Raw genomic sequence first — 18,397 nt, forward strand, 5'->3', positions numbered from 1 at the left:
GTTTGAAAAACTCAGGATTATGGATAGTACCTAGAATATCAAAATGAACTCCTCTAGCCGAGTCAGTTTCTTCTAAAGGTACCTTTTTTTCAAAATCAGAAAAACCATTTAGAATGTGGTTAAAGTAAAATTTGATGAAATTTCACTTCTTTTGATTAACAGAATCTCTGATATCGTATGTGATGTTTTCTATTTTTCATGGATAACCGTTATAAGGATCTCCATCTGATCACACTAGAGACACAAGACGGAAACGCAATATAGCAAAACAGTAACCAGATAATATCTGGATACAAAAGTCATGTTTATGGCAGGTGTAAGGAAGGCCACAGTGCATGTAGTGTACATCTTCAAAACTAAAAACCTCAATCAAACAAAATAGACTTTTATTGTGCCAAGTATTGAAATCTACTATATGAAGCCAAAAATTCAAAATGTAGTGTGTGAAGTTATCTTTAGATACAGATTTTAAAACAACTTAGTCACTTGATAAAGGGTAAATAAAGAAAAAAAACAAACAAACATATGATCAGTAATACTGATTTGTACCGTATGGAATGGACCTTTGGAATGTTGTCCAACCTTGTTATTAACATAATAAAACAAAAATAAACAGGCACTGAAAAACGAGTGTAAGAAAAGTAGTAGTATATTACCATAGGAATAAAATGAAGGTATATGGCGAGCTCCTCTGTTAATTTTCTCAAGCCAACATGAGACAGAGTGACACTCTTTCAACTACATGAAATCCCTACAAGTGTTACAAACAATACAACATTTGTGATATTAAGTCCACCTGCCTTTGGAATAAATTTGGAAAGTTTTAGAAGCATACAGGAGTGTCTTCAGGCGGTACCAGGGGCAGGTCACATGGGCAGATCAACACTGTTATGGCGCGTTTTCCTGGAGGTACCATCGTAACGGGGCAGTGCTTTCTGCAGGCTTGACATGGCAGCCGTGCGCTCCACGTCAATGACCGCATAGAGCTCTGTCCTGCGGGTGGGCGTCTGGGGCAGAGGTGAAGTGGGCGTCTTTGGGGTCTGAGGGTTGCTAGAGTTCTCTGTCTCCGTCTCCACCTCAATGTAGTTCAGTTTGTGGGACTCAAAACAGGGGCGGCGGAAATCAAAGTTAAAGAAGGTGGGTGCAGAGCGGTCCCGCCAGCGGGCCGACTCTACCTTGTTAGCGCTGAGGGGGGCGGTCACATTCTCTGTGTTGATGTAGTAGTGAGTGGGGTCAGGGCTGTACTGCCGGTGGTTGTGGAAACCATTGATGGGCTGTGACTGAAGCTCCACAACCTCTTCCCCGTCCTCATCTTCGGATCCGCCCTTTGGGTGTTCCCGCAAAGGAGGTAAGGCGGGGAGGTTCTCGTAATCCAGCAAAGCCGTTCTTCGTTGGGCTGAGTTGTTGACGTTGGCCTCAGGAGTGAGAGGTGGCGGCCGAGTCCGACGGCGAGAGAGAGCCGAGGTTGAACCATTAAAGTTCTCTGGAATGACTGAGACCTCAGGAGAGATTTCCTCAGATCTACCGCTGTCAGTCACATCTGTGCTGCTTGTGTTTTTAGGGTGTGAAATAACACTCCCATTTGAGTTCTGGGCAGAGCTACTTGCCCCTCCCTCTGCCCCAGCACACTGCTGTCCTGACAAATTTGCCTCTCTCTGCCTCTGTCTCTGCACAGGAGTTGGCCCCAACACAAACCGAACACCTTCAGGCTCCAGCTGCACTCGAGGACCAGGATCAGGGGCCTCTTGAGGGATGGATTCCTCTCCATCAGGTAACGAGACATTCAGCACTGCAGGAACATCTAGAACACTTGGGCTGTGCTGCTCCAGCAGACCAGTGGTGTTCACATAGGTGTGCCCCTGAGGAGTTATAACACAAGACATGCTTTAGTGACTATCACATCTTTAGTGTCATGACATTTTTAATAACGATAACCACCAGCTTGTTGTGGTCGTTAACCAATAATTTCACTTCTTTCGTTTGACCTCCTTCCAAACTAATGTGGCAGTTTAATTCATTAAAAACTCTCCACCATAAAGGCGTAACTTAAAAGCCTTAAATAATCCCATATTCATAAAAAATCTTAGTGCAAAGTGTTGCTCCTAGTGACAAAATTCTAAGAAAGTTCTCAGAAATGACATTAGAAATGTGGACATTTCCTCTTAAAATGAAAGAAAAGATCCTAGTAAAGAAAAAAGTAAAAGAGGGTCTTAAGGTCCAAAATTTTTAGGAGTATGGATGAGGGCTTTTAAGAGGCTTAAGAGGTTTTTTTTTTTGGTTTGTTTTTTTTTAGCAGCGGAGAAAATGGACAAAATGTGAAGAGGGAGAAGAAATGTGTTGCACACAATGCATGACAGTGAGTTAATAAGACACCTTATTACCATAAGACATCTTATTAGAGACACGCTAACATCTTCAACAGAAATGGAAGTAATCACTATATTAACTACATTAACATATTTGGCAAGTGGAAAAATGCAACTATGCATCAGTTGTAACTTTTGCTCTCTTTCTGTATATTATATTTATTTTCATGCTGCTGACTACACATTGCAAAGTTTCTGCATTGACAACATTGGCTAGCAACATTGTTTCAATGTCTGTAAAACCGGGCCTATGTCTACACCAGACATAACTGGTGATGCATCGCAACATGTTTTGTTAATTATTGAATTTTTCCAGTAACTGATGAAAAATAATCTGCTCCCTCTAAAAATTTCATTTTCACCTACCCTTACAGCCTCTTCCGCAGCTAAGAGAGGATGTGTGGACTCCTCGCCCAGTGAGGGAAGGCATGTGCTCCCGACAGATGGATGCCGACTAGAGGGGTGAGAGGATGCATCCCCCAATGAGGGATACCGTAAGCTGCCATTTGGTAAGGTGGGGAGAATGTTGCCAGGAGCTACAGTAAAGCAAACAAACAAACAAATAAGGTAAACTATACTAAATCAAGCAGTCTTTAAATGTCTGTTTTATGTTTAAATCATTATAGCAATATCTTGGATATTGCAATTACCATAGTGTTACATTGTTTTGCCAAATTAACTGTATATTGGTCTTTGTATATGAATTTACTTACAAATAAACACTGCATTTGACAAGTAAACAGATCATATTTGCAGTGCAGTTCATTTACTTTCACTCGAACCACTGACAGTCATCAGTAAACTTTTATACACGTATGTAATGCTAAAGTCTCTAAATACATCTGCAACATTCAGCATCAACTAAAAAAAAAAAAAAACAGACATTAGAAACAATTTAGGAGGTCTGACAGCTGGGCAAGTCACACCTATGTGTTTCATAAAGAGTTCCATGGTAAGAGTGAACAGGTTTATTCATGAGTTAGGGTCATACTGTGATTAAAATTATAATGTAATATATATAGTGTAATGGTGAATACATTTTTAAGTAGGGCTGCCCCCCTTACTATAAAGACTGTTTAAAATACGGTTTACTATAATAACTTTTAACCAAAAATGTGCATTGTTATTAGGCGCATATCTAAGTGTTTGTGTGGAAGCTAAATTATTATTATGCTTTATTGCATAATGTGCCATTTAATATGCTCATCCACTATACTATGGAGATGACAAGTCAGCGTTAAATTCAATGCATGCTATTGTGAAATCACAAAGGCTGCGATTCAATTAAATAAGTATATGCGCTGTGGATTTCAGAGCGAAGCGTGACAATTTATGCATATGCTTCTTCTATGTGTTTCTTCCAGCGTCTCAGAGCAGCTCCGTTCACAGTAAATGCTGCTCCACATGAACTTGGTCCCTGCATGTGCTGTTTGTTCTCAGAAACTGAGTGGGAACCCTGTAAATTATCAAAATGTTCAGAGTGTCTCCTTTCTGTTTTTTTTCTGACACATTCATAATCATAACTTTTGCCGGCGTGCAGGGGCAAGTTTGTGCGCTTGAGTGCTTAATTTTTATTTTAATGGCTCATTATTATGGTTTAGTATTTCTCTGTAATGTAAAACAACATTAGCAATGTTATACATAATATTCTTTCCCAGCACTGAATCTCAAACTATTTTCCAATGCCACCCCCTGTATATATTTAAGTAATTAATTAATATCATAAACTTGTGACTAGTCAACGAATGGTTTAAATGAATGACTATTAGTCGACTTGAAAGATCTTTGGGCGGTGGCAGGGCTGTTTTAAGGTTTCCTTTAGGGGTAGGGTTTGGGGTTGGTAATAAATAACTAAACAGAAAAACTAAACCAAAACTCACAATCAGTGAAGGAAAATCAAACTAAATTGGAAAGACAGATTCATTTTAAATGGGATTACAAACTAAATTCTATAAAAACCATGACTGTGACATTTTCTTAAGAATTTGGGTGGAAAATAAGCTTATTTGTCATTACCATAATGCAAAGGTTTTCAAACTGTTCCTGGAGCCTTCCAGCACTGTACATTTTGGATGTTTCCCTTGTCGGACACACCCAGCTCAGATCATGGAGTACTCTACTAATCAGCTGATCATCTCATTACTGCATTACATTATTTTTGTATTTATAAATTTATAAATCAGTATGAATTAAACAATATGAATTAATTGTTTAATTCAGTATGAATTAAATTAATTGTTTAATTCAGTATGAATTATACAATGAATTTCGATAATGAGAACTCGAATGTCACAATGCGAAAATCTTAACAGTCTTAAAAAATACTTTTAAGTAAAATATACTTATTCTTTATATTCTTCTTTATATTTTTGGAGTGGGAGGTATGATCTACAGATGTTCTTTGGAAGTTTGATGAGATTCACCCAATATGTTATAGAAAAAGTCAGCTCCTAAAAGAACTATTGCTACTTTTCAAGATCTTGCCAATATTGTGAAAAGATTTTTCTGTATTTAGTAGAGCTGTAGATTAATTGTTAAAAGATTGAGATCTCGATTCATTATTTCTTACAATAATTCAAATTATCACAGAAGTAATGGTATAAAGGTTTATAGCTTGGATATAAACACTGATGTCTACGGTAGTTATCAAAATATAGTAAATCACCTTTCGAAAGTAACATAACGCTTCAAATAAAGCTTGACTCAATTACCTCATTATGCCAGCAGGTGGTGTGTATTATTAATTATTAATTCAAACCGATTTTAAAATAAAATGTAAATTAAAAAATGAATTCAATTTAATTAAATATTTTTAAAAACAAACTGCAGCAATTAATATTTTTTCAGAACCTCTAGTAAATTAAGTTATTTTGTTTAGTTATCTATTCAGAATCGCGATTTCTATTTAAAAAACAAAAAAAAACAAAATCGTGATTATCAATTTATCCAGAATCGTGCAGCTCTAGAATTTAGTTTAACATCCAAACCCAAGTCTGAAGAACCAAACATGTTTTGAGTACTTTATAGAACTTTGGTTAGGTGGCGAAGCTACACACAGTCACATGTTTCTGTTCAGAGCTCTAAATAAATGTTGATGAATGAATGAAGTGCAGACATACTGGTTGGCGTGTGTGGTGTGAGAGGAAGGTCTGGTTCAGCTTGTGTGAGGGTGGGCTCAAACACCGGCTCCTCTACTACGCTGATGCTGTTATTATGCATGATGTCCTGCAGCATGTTGAAGATCTCTTCAGCACGTGAACACTTGAAGGCAAATATCCCTGCAGACCGTGAACACATGGTTAAGAACACTTGCTATTCTGCTGTAACAGTTGACCAAAAAAGTCCAAAAGTGGATACTATCTGTTGCAAATAGTGACATATTAGAGTAATAAAACAATATTCTAATATATATACACCTTATGATGGACAAACAAACACACCACACAAACACACAGTGCTTCCCACACATAGACTTAACCAGGGCTGGCCACCCAGGTATATTAACGGCCGCCCAATATATTTGGTGACACATTTTTGCTTTTATTATTTTTGCCCTTTTATACTTATAGGGGCCGTTTAGATGTTGCATCTAAAAATGCATGCAAAACGCCACCCGTGCCATTTTCTTTTTTCAAAAGTGCTTTTTTCAAAAGCGCATGGTGTCTGTCGTTGCTAAGCAATCACAAGCCATGTTTTCCTTGAAGATGAAGAAGTTTCAGCAAAGGATAAATGGATTTATCCATTTAGCTAGTAGCTCTACTATTAGATATACAGTATTTGGAGATGAGAAATAAAAAAAAAAAAACGCCCTGTACAGCTATGATCAGCTGTTCGTCCATCTTGGCTAAGCTTTTGATGTTGTTACGGAAAGGGCGAAGCTGGTCGGTTGGTTTGTCACATGACTTGCAGTGTGCTTGTGGCATTCTGAAAAGTTGAGATTTTTTCCATTGTTGCGGTGTAAAACCGAGCGTGTTACGACGTTTGAGAGTTATAAAATAAACTTCAGCGTGCAAAAGAGGCAATGTCTTGGACCCTAACTAGTGGAAAATCTCCCCTTGCTCTACGCGTTTCATACCTGCTCATTCTGTGTGCGCGAGAACTGTTTACTCCCACTGACAATCCTACATGCGCTGCAGAGACACACAGAGTGTATATACGCGGTGTATATTTCACAGACAAAGACCAGGTATGTGTGTGTGTGCGCGTGTTTGTGTGATCATTTTCGTTCCACATTTAATTTATAAGAGCAGTTGGCAAAATCCAGAAAATGAACAGATCTCTATGAGCCTCTGCTGGATATATATGGTCATCACACTTTTTTATTCTAAAACTGTATTTCCTACAGATTTTTCTCTAACCAACTGATGGAGGAATTCTGCCCCAACACCTAGATCAATATCCAGAAACAACTCATAATTAATTTTGATCATCATCAATTGTTTTTGTTTTTTTATAAAAATGTAATATTTTATATGCATTTTAATTTTGCGGTAAATTGGTAAAAAAGTACTTTATCCCCCAAAACACGGCATAATCTTTATCAAAATGAATTTCAATAAATAAAAATATTGTTAAAAGTCACACATTATCTGTTGTTTGTCACATGTAAGGGACCATTTTTGTGCCGTGGGTAATAGGAGGATATTCCACCTGGCTACCACCAAAAGTATATTTCAAACTTGTGGGAAGCACTGAAACATGTAGCATTATTAATTACTTATCAGGAAAGCCAACATTTGCCATCCTGCAAGAGGCTGCAGTGTTGAATCTAAATGTTGGGAGCACATCAAGCCGGACTTACCTGATCAAGCATGCAAACGCTCTCGAGCTCATCCTTTTGAAAGCATGGGTTCAAATGTTAACAGTCGTATATTAATAACTGTGCAAAGAGCTGGTGAGCAAGACCTCATTTGGGATGCCTTCAAATTGCTGAAATTTCTGTATTTTCAAGTCTCACAATATGCTTTTCTTATAAACTTGTAATTACATTTAAGTATGATGTATGGTATGGAAGATTTTAGCCTTACCTTGACCTGTTTGGCAACGACGGCCACTTTCAAATGAGAAGAGATTTGAATCGTAGCCATAGCGACGCAGGCACAGGTAAGGCCACTTGACAGCATCACATTTCCGTGTGCGTAGGACCAGCTCATCCTCTGTCAGCTCCATGATTCCTGCTCCCAGCTCATTCCCGTCATCATCCACATTCACCACCTGTATACATTGAACCAAACCGAACTCAACACAAACCAAATGGACTCAACAAACAAAGCCAACCCACCACAAACAAGATCATCACAATGTAATACATGCATGCTGAAAAATACCGACCTTAAATTTACTCTGGTGATTGTCAGGGATTGATTCTTTATCTGGACAGCTAAAACAGCTTCCCATGGCTTCTTCAGACCATTTGATACCTAAAGCACAACACAAAATTCAGCAGTGTACAACTGGCCTGAAGCACAAATTAAATTTTGACAGTAAAGGGGAAAACTGTGGACTGTTAATTGATAACTAAAATATATTAGTTCACTGTGCACAAGATGCAGCGGAACACGGAAAATGAAGTATACCTGGGTGGAATGGCAATCTGCTTGCTCAAGAGGTAGCGTCACGTGTTCCACAACAACGCTTAGCTGCTCACAGATGCGCCTGCCTATTAATCGGCCTCATTTGCAGCACAATCGGCCGATGCAGATTAAGCGAAATAAACCGTGCTAAAATAAAGCAACCCCGCTCTGCGTCATGCCTAAGCTGTTCTAAATTCACTGTAAACCACGGTTTCACAGGGCTTATTGCTTTTATAAAGCGGTTATTTCACATACCTGGCAAGGTTTGACAGACAAAAATATAAAGCTATTACTAAAAAATTTTATTCTTCCGCCAAGCAATTTAGCTCTTTAGAAATGGAATGGTTGCCAAGCAACACACAGATGCTGCAACACAAAGGCACAGTGGCACAGTAATACTTATGTATTGTGGTCAGAAGTGTATGTTTGTAGAGTAATTTACAACGGCTTCAGACGCGGCTCAACCAATCATAATCATGGATCAAAACTATCCATTTTATAATAACTTAATTTGATACTTGCAAGCTGTTAGAGAGGCGGCTCTGAATGTGTGAGCAAAGGCACAGAAAACAGCGTGATAGCGCTGAATGTCTCATAACGTTTGTGAAATTACAGTCTCAGAAAGTTTTCAAAATACTGATTTGATCTGATAATCTTTGTGGACAGCCTACATGCTTTAGTGAATAAATGTTTGCGGGATTTAGTAAAACATTCCCAAAGCACAATTAATACCCACAATTCCAAGCCGAAATGCAAACCCTGGTTATATATTATATTGTATTATATTATATATTATCAAAGTTCAATTTTAAAATTCACAAATATTCTGATGATATATGATGTCAATCAGTTAATACGATGTCATGAAAACTGCATTTATATTGCAATACTGTACACATTTGTCATTATTTTCATGTTTTAAAAAATATTTTATGGGGGAGTTTTTTTTTTGTAGCGGTATATACCAGGGTATGAAAATGTATTTATTTTGATTTATTTTCAAAAGAGATAATAATAATGACAACTGTGTAATGCTGTGAACCGTGATATTTATCAGTTATCATACTGTGAAAATCACATACCGTTGCAACCCTAGTGCCCAATATATTGGACCCAACAGTAATGTCAGACCTAACAAGGATGAGTAACCCTTATAATTCTATTGCTTTATCTGTTAAAGCTTGTTTAATATTTCCTAAGCTGTTACGCAAGCATAGCAGTGGGCATTTAAAGAAAATATGACCCTAAAACAAAGTGTTTAAAACAGAAGACCAAACACTTCTAGAGTAGAGAATGACTAATCATTATATATGAATTATATATTATGAAGCATGACGCCTTTAAAAAGTGAAATGACAGTTCTTACCCAGATCCAGCCACCAGGGTTCCTGGTTCATTCCCCAGCCCAAAGCAAACAGTCATTCTCTAAATGTAGAAAGGGTTTACAGATGTGACAGCTGAGCCTGAAGCAATTCTATAATGTTGAAAAAATAGATAAAATAAGAAACATTTCATATGTAAAGCGTTCTTTACTGCATAAGTGCCAGTTTACACTGCCACAGCAAACTCCATCAAACACAGTTGTTAGGTTTTGTTGGGTCAGTGTGACAGTGATAATTATGTTTTCCAACAATCTCAATCCAACTTCTTCCAACTATCAACTTAAGAATGTTGGAAATTATTGGTTGAAATTACTTTAAAAATTTACCCAAAAACACATGAACTGATAAACCTGTGTGTTTGTGTTTTGTTTTTGTGAATTGTGGGGACATTCCATAGGTGTAGTGGTTTTTATACTGTACAAACCGTATTTTCTATTCCCCAACACTACCCCTAAACCTACCCATCACAGGAAACTGTGCACATTTTTACTTTCTCAAAAAAACTCATTCTCTATAATTTATAAGCCTTTTGAAAAACAAACACACACACACACACACACACACACACACACACACACACACACACACACACACCTATTTAGCATTTCCATAGTAAGAGACATTTTAAAAGAAATAAATGAGCCTTCAGAGTTCAAGTTTGGCTGTACATGTTTACTAAACATCCTTACAAAACATTTTAAAGTCACTTTGGCCTAGAGCTGCACGATTAATCATATCGCAATCGCAATCGCGATGTCAAGCTTGTGCGATTATATGACGCAAAATGCTGCGATTTTATGAAATAAAATAATAATAAGTTAATAAAAAATAAAAAAATACATGTGTGGACACAACAACCTATTATCTGAGAGCTGTTTGCCCATTTTATACACCGCTAATAAAAAGAAGACCAGTCAGTTTCAGTTTAGGCAGTGGCATGTGTGGCGCGCATGGTCATGACTTTTCCGGTGTGCAGCGCAGAGAACGGGTAAAGATGGATGCGGAGCAAACGGTCACTGAACTGGTGGCAAGAAAAAACGCTACCTCTGTTATATGGCGATATTTTGGCTATAAGATTATAAACCCAGATTAGTAGTGGTTGAAGAGGAAAGAGGATTTAATTCGGTATCGCTCGCAGCGCTGTTATCAGTGCGCACATGACGCACATACATACATACATACAAGGCTCGCGCGCACGGAGAGAGAGAGAGGCGCGTTATAGCTCGCGAACTCCAAATTGATTTCTCTTTCGCGTCCTCAGTGCACTTGGATGGTCACATACACGCATTATGTCAGTCAAAATACCCCTCTCAGCAAGTATTCATGTAAACACATTCAGTTATGTCTTAACTGAACGAGGTGAGAATTCGGATGTATATCTGTCCGATGTGTGCGTGCATGTCTTACTCTTAAAGTGACAGCAACCTATAAATACCTGCTGTTGTCTGTCATGTAAATCAAACAACAAAACACAGCTTTAACAAAGATTAATCTATATTAAATTTATACAATGAACAGTGTCATTTTACATTTAATTATTACATTTCTGTGCATGAAAATTAATACTACAGTTAGACCTTATACTTTATTTGTAACTTTATGTAGTATTTATCTATGCTTGTTGTAATTGGTGTACAGTATTTGTTCTTTTTACAGTCTGTTCACTTGCCTTTAATAATGTATTATTTAGGCTAGCAGTTTATGCTATGGTATCAGAATAGTTTAAGTGGGCTAAGTAATAAATGCAAAGTTAAGTTACCCCCATCCAATTTTTTATTTTTTTTTGTGCTGATCCGAAAAATGATCCGATCTGTGACGTCATAACCGTGATGTGATCCGAACCGTGAGTTTTGTGATCCGTTGAACCACTACAGATTAGTAAAGAAACAAATATCTTAAATGGGATTATAACAAGTTTGCAGTAATGCAAAGATGTTATTTAATTTCATAAAAATATTTTAATTTGAAAACGCTGTGCATTTGTTTGCTGTTGTTGCTAGTTTGAGTTGAGAAATACACATTTCAGCATTATCAGTAATCTGTGTGTGTATTTTCATTGAGAACCAAGCAAGATGACTCATGATACTATTTGTTTATTATATCGCTATCGCAAATCGCAATCGCAATATTGACCTCAATAATCGCAATATGACATTTTCCCCAAATCGTGCAGCCCTACTTTGGCCACATATACACTAAAGTTTCAGGAGTAACAACCACATTTGAATACGAGAGTGAATCCTCTAAATTATCGTTCCATATGTGTATGGAACAGGACTCACTCCTGAAATTGTGATGATTGACACCATGGTAACTGGGGATGTGCTCGAAGCCTAAATTCGAATTTGGAAAGGCACGGAAAATGAGTAACGTATTCTACAGAGCCTCTAAAGGGACATGGTTAGGCTTGCTGCAGTAGCGGGTTACATTACAGTACATCAGACTTCACTTATCACATGAAGACAGTAAGGAGAGATGACTGAGGATTTGTCTGAAATGTTGGAGGATTTGGTGCACAACAGAACCTGAGCGTCATTGACAGAGTTGTCAAAAGTACTGACTTCGATACCTAGTCGGTACAAAAATTTTAAAAATGACACTTTGAGCGCTGTATCCGATGACCGCGTGAACACAATGGCCAATCAAAGGTGTTTACGAATCCGCTAAACAGCGCTCAAAGCGTCAAATTTTTTCAATTTCAGTACTGATAGGCACCGAAGTCGATACTTTTAACAACTCCATTATCTTGTAAAATGTGCAGTCAGTACTGCTGCTCCATATAGTCGTGCTCAAAATTATACATAGCCTTGGTAAATATGACCAAAGAAGGCTGCGAAAATAAATCCGCATCGTTAATACTCTTGATCTTTTATTTTAAAGGTCCCGTTTTTCGTGGTTTTTTTGAAGCTTTGATTGTGTTTATAGTGTGCAATATAACATGTGTACATGTTTCGCGTGTAAAAAAACACAGAATTTTTCACATAATTTACTTCTCTGTATACCGCTGTTTCCACTGTCATAAAAACGGGCTGATGACTTCCTTGTTCTATGAAGTCCCTCCTTCAGAAATACGTAACGAGTTCTGATTGTGCCAGCGGTTCCTGTGTTGTGATTCGAAAGCAGCTAAGCGAACCTTGCCCGGAAAGGTCACGCCTCTTACCATAACGTGGAGATGCACGCGCTCAGTGTTATTGTAAACATGTCTTTAATTTTACCCTATCAATTTGAGCCGGAATCAGACCCGGTGATTGGACGGTGGGATGAAAATAACAGCGTTTCGACGACATGGCGACAAACACACTCTACAAACGCAACTCTTGTGTATTCCTGTGGGCGGAGGTTAGTCAAAAAACTGTTTTAGTGACGTCATTAAAGAAGGAGGTAGAGGGATGTAGTCCAAACTGGCCGTTCGATGTAGGCGACTTCTGTTAAATAAAATATCTCGCTTGGCATTGAACTTTGAGCTTTAAAATTTTACAGATTTTATTTATACTCTAACAACAACATTACACACTAACTAAAGTTTGAAACATGGGATCATGAAGAACGGGACCTTTAAAAATCTACAAAAATCCAACCTTTCATTGGAGAATAATAATTTTAAATGGGGGGAAAATCTCATTATGAGAGAAATGTTTTTCTCTAATACACATTGCTCACAATTAATCATACCCATACCTCCTTTTCCCAAGATAACAGCTCTGAGTCTTCACCTATAATGCCTGATGAGTTTGAAGAACACCTGACAAGAGATCAGAGACCATTCCTTCATGCAGAAACTCTCCCGATCCTTCAGATTCCCAGCTCCATGTTGGTGCTTCTTCTCTTCAGTTCACTCCACTCATTTTCTTTAGTGTTCAGGTCAGGGGACTGGGATGATCAATGCAGAAGCTTCATTTTTTGCTCAGTGACCCATTTTTGTGTTGGTTTTGATGTTTGTTTGGGATCATTGTCCTGATGGAAGATACAACCACGGCCTATTATATGACTTCTAACAGGGACAGTCAGGTTTTGATTTTTTATCTGTTGGTATTTGATAGAATCCATGATGCCATGTATCTGAACAAGATGTCCAGTATCTCTGGCAGAAAAATAGGCCCACAACATTAAAGATACATCAGTATATTTCATTGTACACATGGTGCACACAGCGGTAAAAAGTACCCCATGTGTACAATGAAATATACTGCTGGATCTTTAATGTTGTGGGCTTATTTTTCTGCTGGAGATCCTGGACATCTTGTTCAGATACATGGAATCATGGATTCAATCAAAAAAATCAAAACCTGACTGTCCCTGTTAGAAGTCATATAATGGGCTGTGGTTGGATCTTCCATCAAGACAATGATCCAAAACAAACATCAAAATCAACACAAAAAAGGTCACTGAACATAAAACCAAGCTTCTGCCATGGCCATCCCAGTCCCCTGACTTGAATCCGAAAGAAAATGAGTGGAGTGGACTGAAGAGAAGCACCACCAACATGGAGCTGGGAATCTGAAGGATCTGGAGAGATTCTGCATGAAGGAATGGACTCTGATGTCTTGTCAGTTGTTCTCCAAACTCATCAGGCATTAAAGGTGAAGACTCAGAGCTGTTATCTTGGGAAAAGGAGGTTGCATAGTATTGAAGTATTGAATAAAAGGGTATGATTAATTGTGAGCAATGTGTATTAGAGAAAAAAAATTCTCTCATAATGAGATTTTCCCCCACATTTAAAATTATTCTCCAATGAAAGGCTGGATTTTTGTAGATTTTTTAAATAAAAGATCAAAAGTATTAACAATGCAGATTTATTTTCACAGCCTTCTTTGGTCATATTTACCAAGGGTATGAATAATTTTGAGCATGACTCTATGCTTGAAAGGCCACATAACAGAGCACTTTTGCAGTGTTTACATGCCCACTTATTACAATAGTTTTTTGGCTTGTTTGGGTTTGGCTCATGAAGTGTTATGGAGTTATTTAAGTCCGAAAGTCCGGGTTGCAACATTTTGGTCTTACTTTTAATATAAAGCATTTGGATTCATTTGGGTTTTTTAATAGGCATGCTCTTGTTTGCCGTTTTTTCTAGCAAGATCTGGCAACACGAATGAGTCAAGGCGCATACTCCTTTTCCTGATGCATCTCTAATTTGCGTTAACAAGTAGCCATTAACAAATAGTTGTTCAGTTCAGTTTCCATACACTCTGCATAGAATTTTTAAATCTGATTGTCACTACGGAGTTAATTCATTTGTACAATGCAATTGTCACTCCTTAGATTACTCAACTCTGTGTGTACAGAACAGGATTAAGCACTAAAGGTGAACTGACAACTGAATTCAGCTGCAGTGTGTACATAGCCTTTACGTTTTGAGAACAAGCCTCGATCAGGAGGTAGAGGTAAAGTATCTTAATGGAAAACAATAGTTTGGAAAATGAAACATTCCTGGAATATTTTCATAAAGCAATTCAATTCTCGCACTCAAGCATTTGATACCATTATATTAAAGGATTAGTTCACTTCAGAATTAAAATTTCCTGATAATTTATTCACCCCTACGTTATCCAAGATGTTTATGACTGTCTTTCTTCAGTCGAAAAGAAATTAAGGTTTTTGAGAAAAACATTCCCGGATTTTCCTACATATAGTGGACTTCAATGGCTACGAATGGGCTGAAGGTCCAAATTGCAGTTTCAGTGCAGCTTCAAAGGGCTCTACACAATCCCAGCTTGCACTAGCTCTGCGATGTGCCAGGCATTGCGTAATCACGTTGGAAATGTCACGCGTGATGTAGGCAGACGTACCAAGCAAGTGTTTACAAAGCGAACGTACGAAGACTAAGTCAAACAGCATTTACAAAAAAATGGTAAAACAACGATGTAGGATGATTTTGAAGTTGGATGGAGTTTTTCACCCTACCACAGTACTTCCGCCTACGTCACGTGTGACCTTTCTAACGTAATTACGTAATGCATGGTGCATCGCAGAACTAGTGAAAGACGAGCATTTATGGTTAAGTAATTATAATTATATATATATATATTTTTTTTTTTTATAGAAAATGACTGATTGTTTCTCTAGTCCTAGTCCTCTGAAGCTGCATTGAAACCGCAATTTGGACCTTTAACCTGGTGGTAGCCATTGGAAGTCCACTATATGGAGAAAAATCCAGGAATGTTTTCCTCAATTTCTTTTCAACTGAAAAAAGAAAGGCATAAGCATCTTGGGTGACTTGGGGGTGAGTAAATTATCAGAAAATTTTAATTCTCAAGTGAACTAATCCTTTAGAGCTCTATAAAAAAATATAGAAAAAAATCTTTTGACAGCCTTGGATCTTTATAAGGAAAAACAAGTGCTCATTTAACCTTCACAATTACAATGCTGCAAAACATTTTAGAGTAAACAGACTCATAACTAATGCCATTCATTTAGACAGATTAATTTAGATTACTATTAAAAATGAATAGTATGAACTGGAGTGTATTTTCTTCTTAACAATGCAACACTACACCGTACTGTAAAAATAAAATGACATCGCCTGTTTAATCGGTTTATAGCTTAAAACAGGTTTTATATATTGTATGATATAAAAAAAATATTTAAAACCCATGACTCAAGATCTGTATTCATGTTGGTTTTATATGGTTTTTGAAAAACTTACCATTTTTTAAAGAAAGGTTTTAATATTTTAACGATCAAGCAAAAAATAACACATTTCCCTTAAACCTTACACACACATAAGTGCACGCATCTTAATCTTAACCATTATTTACAAACAAAAGTTTTTAAATATGAATTAAGTTACAATGTATTTTTATATAATTAATGAATAAATATGTTCATGGAGTCACACCACGTGACGTCACAACGTGAACTAACCTTGCCTGAGGTTAGTTCATTATCTGATATTTTATTGACCCTGACACACAGGCATGAGGGTCCACAGGGGTTTTCTATCTATGACATTTTCCTGTTTGTTTGTTGTTGGTGTTTTTTTTTTATGTTGGTCGCACCACACCACTTTTATTAGGCAGACTGAGGTTTTATATATATATATATATATATATATATACACACACACATACATATATATATATATACATATATATATATATATATATATATATATATATATATATATATATATATATATATATATATACATATATATATATATATATATATATATATATATATATATATATATATATATATATATATATATATATATATATACACATACACACATACATACATATACACACACACACACACACACACAATATACAAATATAATATAACAGATATAAGCAGTAAATGAATATACTCTATATATATATTAATAAGCAGTGAAGCAGCATACTGTTTACTGTAGCTGGGATAGTTTTAATGCAGGATCCAATTCAAACGTGTACATTTAAAGTCATAACGAAATATCTACAGCTAAGCATTTATCAAATGACAAGACGCAAAGTGAAAAAAGAACAAAATAAACCCAAATTATTGTTACTCGATCAAATCATAATAAATAAAAAAAGTTTTTACTGGCACATTTTTGTTGTGAATTTCAGAAATCTATTTAATGCATGAATTCAACATGATTAACGTAGCCCAGCTAACATATGCATCTGATAAGATTAGCTAGATAAACATATTCTATTAAATAGATGGAGAAAATACTTACGATAGGCTTGTGATCAGTCAGGATGGGTACTTTTCATCGCTTAATATTCCACATATTATAACAGGTTCATATGTTAACTTTATGAAGAGTAAGAATCATTAGCCAAACTAGCACAAGTCCGCCCGAGCGCCAAAATAATCTCCCCTCTTTCACTCAATTACCACACGTTAACTATATAAAGCACGTTTAACGGCCCGCCGTAGCGTAAGATAATGTAAAGTTAAAGTTCACATTAAAGAGTAAATTCAGAATTAAGGTATTTTGCTGATTAATTTTGTTGCTATCTGGGGCCGCTGCAAACTAGTATGTGCTAGCATTAGCATTTAGCTAGGAGACACTGCGCATGCGCGAGTGTAAGTCATTTTACTTGGGATACATTTGGGCGAGTTTTGGAGGCTCAGCGCAGAATGGGTGGTCTGAAGTGGCCTAAAACTACAGTTTACAGTACGTAATAAAATTCTTCAGAGAAATCACCGACATCAGGTCTCTAATACACAGTACTGCACGTTAGCATTATTGGATGTTTCTTGAACGACAGACAGTTTTGGCCTCGTGGACTCACTAAACTCAATTAAAACACTTTATTAATTTCCACTAGTCGATTTTAAACAATTTAAATAGACTATGTCCAACAGTGGATAAACTGTACATACATCACATGGAATTCTGTCATGGTAAAAATAACAAATTTTGATATGGCAGTCTTTTCCGTGTCCTAAATGCACACAATTATGTAATATTTTGTTTTTGCAAAATTTGATAAAATTACAGCTACTAGAAATTATGCACAATAAAAATATTCTGTCCATATATTTACCTAGATATTTCTTTATTTTCTTAAAACAACACACAATTCTCTTCAATAACACAGTTGTATTCATGTTAAACAAGTCTTACAGTTTAGGCCTAAGGTTATTGGGGGAAATTGTTTGTTGTCACGTACACTACAACTAAGAGATGGTAACAATTTATGTTAAGTATGATAAAATATTAAACACTAAAAACTTAAATATAAAACATTTTAAATGCTAATATTTTATGCTAATATTTAACCATTTAATGATTCTTGGGATCAGTCTGACCCCATTTTAACTTTTCTTAATTAAAAAACATGATTCCTTTCATCTTAAATATATATATATATATATATATATATATATATATATATATATATATATATATATAAAATATATATATATACACACACACTACCAGTCAAAAGGGAAACATTACTATTTTTAATGTTTTTGAACGAAGTCTCTTATGCTCAGTAAGGCTGCATTTATTTCATAATAAATACAGAAAAATAATATTGTGAAATATATTATTACAATTTAAAATGATGGTTTTCTATTTTAATATACTTTAAAATATAATTTATTTCTGTGATGCAAAGCTGAATTATCA

The 18,397-nt window shown here is 36.3% G+C and overlaps 1 protein-coding gene across 2 annotated transcripts; it reads right to left on the reverse strand.

The window, feature by feature from the left end:
• Positions 1-369: 369 nt before the first annotated feature.
• Positions 370-17,346, reverse strand: frs2b (fibroblast growth factor receptor substrate 2b). Of its 2 annotated transcripts, none has more exons than XM_048159166.1 (7): positions 16,991-17,346; positions 9,306-9,364; positions 7,698-7,786; positions 7,394-7,580; positions 5,486-5,644; positions 2,733-2,902; positions 370-1,859 (listed from the first exon to the last, which is right to left on the reverse strand). In XM_048159166.1, the coding sequence occupies exons 2-7, from the start codon at positions 9,334-9,336 to the stop codon at positions 867-869; spliced, it is 1,629 nt and encodes a 542-aa protein (XP_048015123.1). In that variant the 5' UTR covers positions 9,337-9,364; positions 16,991-17,346; the 3' UTR covers positions 370-866. The 2 variants fall into 2 exon arrangements, with proteins under 2 accessions (XP_048015123.1, XP_048015122.1); XM_048159165.1 differs by having other exon boundaries at positions 9,306-9,413.
• Between the last annotated feature and the right edge of the window lie 1,051 nt (positions 17,347-18,397).

Source organism: Megalobrama amblycephala, linkage group LG15 (assembly GCF_018812025.1).
Source record: "Megalobrama amblycephala isolate DHTTF-2021 linkage group LG15, ASM1881202v1, whole genome shotgun sequence".
Lineage (NCBI taxonomy): Eukaryota > Metazoa > Chordata > Actinopteri > Cypriniformes > Xenocyprididae > Megalobrama > Megalobrama amblycephala.

What these genes read in the sequence shown, in the direction of transcription:
- frs2b (XM_048159166.1), bottom strand. Translation starts at nt 9,336, where the DNA reads ATGAACCAGGAACCCTGGTGGCTGGATCTGG. An exon ending in TCGTTGCCAAACAGGTCAAG is followed by an intron (nt 5,645 to 7,393) that starts GTAAGGCTAAAA and finishes CACGGTCTGCAG; the next exon opens with GGATATTTGCCTTCAAGTGT. An exon ending in CACACCACACACGCCAACCA is followed by an intron (nt 2,903 to 5,485) that starts GTATGTCTGCAC and finishes GCTTTACTGTAG; the next exon opens with CTCCTGGCAACATTCTCCCC.